Source organism: Cynara cardunculus (genome assembly GCF_001531365.2).
Source record: "Cynara cardunculus var. scolymus isolate 2C chromosome LG 6, CcrdV1, whole genome shotgun sequence".
NCBI lineage: Eukaryota > Viridiplantae > Streptophyta > Magnoliopsida > Asterales > Asteraceae > Cynara > Cynara cardunculus.
In genome coordinates, this window is record NC_037533.1 from 1,865,952 (window position 1) to 1,875,567 (window position 9,616).

The 9,616-nt window shown below is 33.6% G+C and overlaps 1 protein-coding gene across 1 annotated transcript; it reads right to left on the reverse strand.

The window, feature by feature from the left end:
• Positions 1 to 1,452: 1,452 nt before the first annotated feature.
• LOC112514733 (protein SRC2-like) lies at positions 1,453 to 2,058 on the reverse strand. The gene has a single exon (XM_025121332.1). The coding sequence runs from the start codon at positions 2,056 to 2,058 to the stop codon at positions 1,453 to 1,455; it is 606 nt and encodes a 201-aa protein (XP_024977100.1).
• Between the last annotated feature and the right edge of the window lie 7,558 nt (positions 2,059 to 9,616).

Consider the following 9,616-nt stretch of genomic DNA (forward strand, 5'->3'; position numbering starts at 1 on the left):
GTGGGTAAAGCTATCAACGACGGTAGTTACCCTAGGATCACCAACGACATATTTCACCAAAGGATTACCGCCAACGAACATTCACCAATGGATCACAGATGGTGGAAGTCATCGACGGATTTCCGACAGATGATATACCGAAGGATTTCCGATGTCTATTACTACCAACAAGATTCCATGGGATTTTCACCAATGGATTACCGACGACCTATCCTAGAATTAACCAACAGTTTTCTGCCGGTGATCTGTCAACATTATTTTTTTTCAATAATTTAAAATACAATATTTTCTATTAAAATAAACTCTGTCAAACACAATAAAAATATAGAATTTGTTCATTAAGCAAAACAATTTGACTTTTTGAAAAAAATCAACTGTTTTGACATAACCTTTAATCTACCATCAAGAACATGTTTGGCGGGGAATTTTCTTCTTCATTCCATCTAATAACATCTTAATGATACCAAGAAACATACAATATCAAACATCTTAACATTTTCATGATGATTTCAATGTCTTAAAAATTCATCACTAAGCTTTGATTTTTTTAAAGATTGTCAAAGGTTACAATTTTCAACTTCAACTCATGATTGAACATCTTAGATGATCTCAAAACTATTCTAAACATGAAATAAACTTAAACAACAAATTACTTCTACTAACAAGATGCATATAAAAACGAGCTTATCACATAAATCACAAATTGCCAATATAACAAATAACCGAGAAGACTTTACTAATCGATTACTAATGGAAAATTGTGCTTTGCCCGTAACTGTTGGTAATCGTTTGGTGATTTTGCAATTCAAAAACAATATTTGCTTATAAATTATAAATTTTCATATAATATGTAAAATCCTATAATTTTATAGCATTAGTATATCTATTCTCAAAATTAAGAAATTATATTCAAAATTATCACAAAAATATAATAATACAATAAAAAAAATGTTCAATATCTAGCAATAAGAACGGAAAGGCCGGTAGGAAGTTAATACAGCTTTACGACAGAAAAATATATCGGTAATATGTCGAAAAAAGTATCACTGACGTATACGGTGGAGAAACTGTTGCCAGTAATCATGATAGTAATCATGATCACCCGTGGATTTTCAATCATCCGTCGATGATGGTCAATCAATCTGCCGGTGATCCATTAAAAATTACCGGCGAAAAACTTGTGACGAATTTCTTAAAAATAATAAATAAAAAATTAAAAAATTTCATCGAATACCACTATCAAGTTCATTCAAACAAAATAAAATTACAATATCTAATACCACTATAAAGACGTCAGACGTTTGTATGCTGCATTAATGGCTAATTTATATATCCTTGCTATTTAGAAAGAAACACCCCCAAAATGCACATTAATCTAAGGTTTAGACCAAGAAAATCAATATAAGCTTTGATGGTCGTTGCTCTAGGTTTCCATGCCAAACAATTTAACTGCTACACTTGTTGATTATAGCCCACTTGTTGGGTAGGGTATGGAGTTGTCGTGTGTTGGTACCACGCGCCACCGTATTGGGTGGCTAGGTAGTATCCCGGAGTTGCAGAATACGATGATTGAGGGTAAGCAGGCATCATCCCTTGTTGATTAACCGGAGGAGGATGAGAACTACCGGTGACGACGGTTTGATCTGCCGGAACTCTCTCTCTGAACTGGTGTGAAAAGGTGAAAGTACCTTTGGATTTCCCTCTGATGGATTGAACCTGATAATCAACGACATGTTCCATGGTGCCGGAATCGGAGTTTGTCTCAAGGAGCTCCCGGACCGGGATGGAGACCTCGCCAATTTCTTTGTCACCGAATAGGCGGTGTTGGCGCAGAACAAAGAGGAGGGTGCTGGTTTGGATAGCTGACTCTTGGACCGAAAACTTGATGCGGTGGTTCCACTTAGGGTTCCGGCCGTGGGAGGAATGGGTCTTCTTTTCAATGATTGATTTGCCGTTTATCAAGGAAACAACGACGTACACTTTGACCTTGAAGAAGAACAACAAGTTTTCGAGGACACTGGCGGAGATCACCGTGATGTCTAATGGACGATAATCCATGTTCTTGGGTTACACGAATTCAAATCTCGCACTTATGTCTTTGTCTTTTTCTTGATCTTTTCCATACAACTCGAACCCCACAACTAAATGCAGGTCCGAGTTGTTGCTAATTTGGGTTTCTGTTTTCTTCTCTTCTTTGAGAGATCTGGAGGAGGTTGATGATATCGGAAACAGCAGAAGCAGCGGTAAGAAGGATGGCAGAGAGATGTTGGGTAGGATTCAGAGGTAAATGTATAAGCGGATGATATGGAGGATGGCAGAGAGATGTTGGGTAGGATTCATAGGTAAATGTATAGGCGGGTGATATGGAGGATGGCAGAGAGAGATTAGTGGATGGCCATTGCTTCCCTTTGCATGCAAAGTTATGGAAAATATGTATATATACATGCAAAGTTACGGAAAATATGTATATATATATACATGTACAAGACTGATCAAATGAAAACTACTCTTATTTGTAAAAATCGTACAAACCATCCTTATATATCGATTTCGTTGTTTAATCTTATGAATTTTTTTTCATGAAATTGTTTAATCTTGTGAAATTGTTTCATATAATACTTTTTTTGATGAATTTGTTTCATATATGGTTATGAAATTGTTTCATATAATATTTAATGAAATTTTAATAAAACTGTTTCATGTATTTCTCTAAAATTAAAATAATGAAGTTGATAATATCCATGATTAACACTCTCCACAATAAAAATGGTTAATCAATCTCTCATAATTACAAAAAATGAACAAAATGAAAAATTATGATTGGTTGAATGAGGTTTTCACGGTTTTTACAAATTGAGTGGTTTTTATTTGAACGTTCCCCCATACATACATACATACATACATACATATATATATATATATATATATAAGGTCTAATCAAATGAGAACTAATTAGTTTGTAGTAACTGTGAGATCTAATTTCAACCACAAATCAATAGATAAATTAGAAAATTTATAATTTTAGTAATTTTGAATTAAAATTTTAATGCAAGAACATTTTAGGTATTTTAAAACTCTTCTCTCTCTTTTCTTCTCTCTCCGGCCACCGTCCTCTGATGATACCACAATGGTATCACAATGCATCATATATGTGATTCGGTATCATACCGAGGTCGTTTGTGTAATTCATGTACATACAACAGAGTTGGCTCATGAATATACAGAAGATGTTCATACGGTTCACATGTTGTTCATATGTCTAATCTTTTTTGTTTGATGTGTTTTGAGGATATACACAAGTTGTTCATATGTCTAATCTTTTTTGTTTGATGTGTTTTGAGGATATACACAAATTGTTCATATGTCTGACAACTCGTGTATCAAAGATAGATTACTTTTTACCAAAATACCCTTTGACATTTTGTTCATATATGTTAATTAATTTTTACTAATTGATTTTGTATAATCAATTAGTAAAAAGAAAATTTAATTATTTTTATGATTATTTATTATTTTAAAAAAATATATTTATAAAAATGGAATTTAAATTACAATAGCTCCATAAACCCTAAGCCCTGAAAGGTTAATTATTTAATTTGAGATTTTAAAAGTTACTGAAATTGAACTCGAAATTTTGTAGATGTTTGCTTCCGCTTCAAACATAAACATGAACAACCTATCCTTGTTTACACTATGATCTATCCTTGATAAGGAAAAAATTATCAGGTTTAATAAAAAAATGGTTTTGCTTCCTAAGAGTCGTCCTTAGGCATGAAAGAAGTTATATGTTCTTGAAAGAACCCCTGCAAACAATCCTTTAGAAATGTGTCAACTAAAGTCAAGGTTGCTTATGATAACTACTAGAATGACTCACTATATGATGGTTGTATTATGCTTGCCTCTATGACTCCGGAGTTGTTGAGGGATCATGAAGACATGTCAGCCTAGGATATGATGATCTTAGTGATATATATGTTTCAGTTACAGGAGAGGTAGGAAAGGTTTGAAACAGTCAGGACATTGCATGTATGTATGATAACTGATGGGTCATTGGTTGGTTCCCACGTTTTTAAAATGAAAGAGTGCATTGAGTGGTTGACCCATCTAGGATTCCCACTTGAAAAGGAATTAGCAACCGATATGGTCCTCAATTGCTTACCTAAATCATATAACCAACTCATCCTAAACTATAGTATGAACGGTTTGGATAAATATCTCATAGAGCTTCACGACATGCTTAAAGTTGTTGTGAGAAGTATAAATTCCAAGTTTGATGTAACCAAACCAAAGCAGGTTTTGATGATCAAACGTACAGGCGGGATAGTAAAAAGAAGAGGGTGATTATCGAGGGTAAAACAAAGGTTGGAAGTTCCAACAAGGATAAGGGCAAGGGAAAGATTCCTGAGAATGCACTTTGCTTGAAACCAAAAGAGGCATTGGAAGAGAAAATGCCCAGCCTTACTAGCAGAACGAAGGAAGCAGAAGGCTATTGCATCCTAAGCTTCAGTTTTTTTTTACAATTGATTTGTTCACTTCTAATACAAATTCTTGGTATTGGATATTGGATGTGGTACTTATATTTGTACTACTTTACAGGGACTAAAAAGTGAAGAGAAGATAAAACCAGGCCAGATGGAACTAAGGATGGGCAATGGAGTTATTGTAGTTGTAGTTGCTCAAGGGACATTATGATATGGGACTACCCAATGGCCTTACTTTAACACTTAGAAAGTGTTTATGTGTACCTAGAATTACTAGGGATATAGTTTCATTTCCTCAATAGCAAACTAGATTTATGTTTACTTTCAGTAATAGTACAATTTCTACATACCTTAACAATGTTTTTCATTTTGTAGTTAAACCACACAATGTTATTTATGAAATTGATATGCAAAATAACAGTAATTATAAATCAATATACAATGTAAACATTAAACGAATTAAGTAAGGCTTAAATTAGACTTACTTGTGGAACTTTCGTTTTGGACATACAAAAAAGAAAAGCATAGCCAAACTCCAAGAGAACGGAGTGTTAGAATCATGTGATAACTCATATGATATATGTGAGTCTTGTTTATTAGGAAATATGACAAGGCGCCTTCTACATTCAAACCTTATACGGCTACAGAACTGTTAGGAGACATTCATACTTATGTATGTGGGTCTTTCAATTCAGTCACAAGAAATGATCATCGCTACTTCATTACCTTTACTGATGACTTCAGCAGATATGTATATATTTACCTAATGAAAAACAAATCTGAAAGCTTTGAGATATTAAAAGAGTTTCAGAATGAAGTAGAGAATTAACTTGGAAAAAAGAAAGATAAAAGCGCTTCAGTCAAATCGAGGTTGCAAATATTTAAGCCAAGAGTGTGTTGATCTTCTTTGAGACTGTAGGATAGTATCACAACTATCACCTCCCGAAACACCTCAGGATAAAGTGTGTCTGAAAGAAGAAATAGAACCTTGTTGGACATGGTTCAGTCTATGATGAGTAGTACCACTCTGCCTAAGAGTTTCTTGGGATATGCCTTAGAAACAGTTATCTGTATACTGATTAAATCACCAACCAAAAAGACCAATAAAACCTCTTATGAATTATGTACTGCAAATATCCCAAAATTATCTTATATAAGAATCTGGGGTTGTGGTATTTTGTTAAGCAAGAAGCTTGACCTAAGGTCTAAAAAGTGCATCTTTGACGGATACCCAATAAAGACAATAGGATATTACTTCTACAAACTCAGCGAGAACAAAGTATTTGTTGCGCAACGTGGTGAATATTTAGAAAATGTTTTTCTAACAAGAACCACTACAAGGGATACAGTAGAACTTGAAGATATTCAAGAACCATAATATGAGACTATGGTTGACACTAACCATCAACAAGATGTTGAACCTCAACAGGTTATTGAGAAAAATGACGTGATACAAACAATCCGAAGATCGGGTAGGAATCGTCAAGAGCCTGAAAGATATGGTTATCTCATTGGTAGTGACGATACAGTTCATGATGAACCTACAACCTACCAGGAAGCCTTATCATGTTCGGAATCTGATAAATGGCATGATGCCATGAAGGCTGAAATATAATCCATGTCGGACAACCAAGTTTGGAACTTGGTAGATGCATCTGCTCGTAGCAAAATTGTTGGATTCAAATGGTATTAAAAAAGAAAACTAACATGGATGGGAGTATGCATACCTATAAAGTTAGGTTGGTAGCAAAAGGTTTCACTCAGACTCAACGAGTATATTATGATGAGACCTTTTCTCTAGCAGTTATAATTAAATCCATCAAGATTCTTCTGGCCACAGTTGTGTATCATGATTATGAGATATGACAGATGGATTTTAAAACTACGTTTCTTAATGGAGATTTAAGCGAGGCCGTGTACATGGTACAACTAAAAGGTTTTAAGCATCCAAAGTATCCTGAAACGTATGCAAATTGCAAAGGTCCGTTTGTGGACTAAAGTAGTCATCTTGTAGTTGGAATCTTTGTTTTCGCAAGAAAATCAAAGAATAACTTTAATGAGCAAAAGTCTAATATATTTGAGAAATAGTAGTGATAAGTTTATCATTGGTGTTCTTATACCTTATTTATATGATCTATTAATATAATCGTTTGATGTTTTTTAATTAAATATTAAAATAAACTTTTTCTAAAGTTATTATTATTTTGCCACGCATTATTGAAATTGTTGCCAAAGATTATTATTGTCATGATCAACTTCTATAATGGTCGTATGATAATTTAAACAGTGATTGTAAGGAGTTTATGACCACAATTTAGTTATTTTGTTTGACCCGAAAGCAATCAATAGCCACAGTTCTACAATCTAAAGCAAATCATATATCAAGAATTGGTGACGGTTGATATAAAATTTGTGTGGCTGTAAATACTATATTGCCATAGTTTTAGTTATTTTGTGCGAGCAAAACACAACGGTTACTAAAATTCAACGTAACCATGCATCATGAACGAACCACGCATTCTATTAAATTTGTGATACTATAATTAGTTCATTGTCATGGTTTTGGTTATTTCATGTGACAAAAGGTAACCAACGGCCACCATTTTTAACAATTTTGTATATCTATATGTAACGAATTTGCCATAGTTAATATGAAATTTTCATGGTTATAAGTAGTTTACAGTGGTGATTTCAATTATTTCATGTAACCAGAAGATAAGCAATAGTCATGGTTTTAACAATTTGATGTCACCATATGTCATCAAACGACAACAGTTAATATAAAATTTGTATGGCTATAAATAGTATAAGGCCACGGTTTTAGCTCTTTAGTGTAACTAAAATGCTACCAATAGTCACGGTTTTTAACAATTCAAAGTAACCATATGTCTTGAAATGGCCACGCTTAATGTAAAATTTGTGTGGCTATAAGTAGTGTAAGGTCATGTTTTATGTTAACTCATGTGATCAAAGTTAATCAATAGCCACATTTATAATAATTTAGTATAATCAAATGTTATGAATTGACAACCGTTAATATGAAATTTCTATGGTGATAATTGGTTTATCGCTATGGTTTTAGTTATTTCACGTGACAAATATAATCAATAGCCATGGTTCAGACAATTCAGTGTAACCATATGTCATGAATTTGTCACGGTTAATATGAAATTTGCATGGCTATAAGTAGTTTATGGCTACATTTTTAGTTATTTCTATGACCAAAAGTAACCAATAGCCATGGTTCTATATATGGTAACCATATGTCATTAATTGGTCACAGATGATATAAAATTTGCGTGACAATGAGTAGTTTATGGCCATTTTAAAACAAACACATGTGGTTATAGGGTAATCATTGGCCACCTTAAATAACAAATTGTGTGGCCATAAGTAGTTTTTTTTTTTTTTTTTGTAAGGGTGTCCGGGCCAAAGCCCAACTAATCCCCGGCAAATTTGGAGGCTAAACATGGCCCCACTTAAATGTCGCCAACACTCCCCTCCCAGGACTCGAATTCGGGTTCATGACTATGTCATGCCCAAGCCTTTACCACTAGGCTGGAAGGGCAAATTTGTGTGGCCATAAGTAGTTTATTACCATGGTTTTCTTTATTTTATGTCACAAAAAAGTAACTAATAGCCATAGTTATAAAAATTAAGCATAGCTATATGTAATGAATTTTGGCCATCTTTACACATGAGTTTGTATGGCGATAAGTAGTTTATGACCATGGTTATAAGAAAAATGCTCAAATACCATACAAAAATTGGATATGTTTATGGTCATGGTTTTTATGCTGCGACTACGATTTTTCATTTGATATGGTGACGCATTTTAAATGTGACCATAAGGGTGTCAAAAGTTACGGGAGGATAGGCTACGGTTTGATTGAATAAAAAAAACTTTGGCTAAGGGACTACAGCCACGTTTTTTAACTGTGACCATTTTGAGTTTTTGTACTACTCAGCATACATCCTTAACCAAAGTATCTATTGAGATAGATCTAAGCGCTTAATTGGATTAAACCAGATTACATACATTGACAAGATCTTGAAACGCTTTAAGATGGAGGGTTCCAAGAGAGGGAACTTGCCAATGGTACATGGTTTACAACTGAGAAAGACTCAGTGTCATAGAATAAAAGAGGACATGAACCGTGTGAAGGGTGTTCCCTATGTTTCGGTCATCATTCAATCATGTACATCATGTTATCTAGTAGACCGGATGATTCATATGCTCTAGGCATGACAAGCAAATATCAGTCAAACCTAAGTGATGATCATTGGGTAGCAATGAAGAGCATCGTAAAGTATCCGAGAAGAATTAAGGAGAATTCATCTCAACTTTACACTATTCGTTCCCCTCCCTCATCCTTTTCTACTCATGTACAAATTTCAAAACTTATGATCCTCCTTTCCCTTCTCTATGTAGCCACCATTGGTAAACCACAGGAGCATAATCATCATCTCTTTACTACTACACACCACATTTAATATATATATATATATATATATATATAGGGACTGGTTCAAATGCTAATCAAGATTATCGTGTTAACTTTGTTAACCGATCTTGGCCATTAATTTGAATATTAAACGGTTGTGATTTAATGATATTTAAAAATTAATTATTAGATTAATATTTTCAGTTAGGTAAAAGTAATCTATATGAACAACTTGTGTATATCCTCAAAACACATCAAACAAAAAATATTAGACATATGAACATGATGTGAACCGTATGAACATCTTCTGTATATTCAAGAGCCAACTCTGTTGTATGTACATGAACACTTACGAAGCTTGTGTTCACATGAATCACAGATACTGTTCATATTCATGTGATGTGATTGTGCATATGTATCGATATGAACATCTATTGCCTTTGATATGTGTTCATTTAAACGAATTCAAATGTCATACTAATCACTTACCAMTATGAACGCTTTGATCATTTTCTTCATTATCGGAATTCGAATTGCGAATGTAGTATTAGACGATTTTGTCATTTCCATTGTTGTCAATCTGTTTTACAATAGGATTATCCATATTACTCGGACGATACGAATATCTTTTACATTTACAAAAACAATATCATTATATGTAGAACATCATTCGTAAATTATGATCATGAA

Bases quoted from the DNA above. Each gene is read 5' to 3' on its own strand.
- LOC112514733 (XM_025121332.1), bottom strand. From the start codon at position 2,058: ATGGATTATCGTCCATTAGACATCACGGTGATCTCCGCCAGTGTCCTC.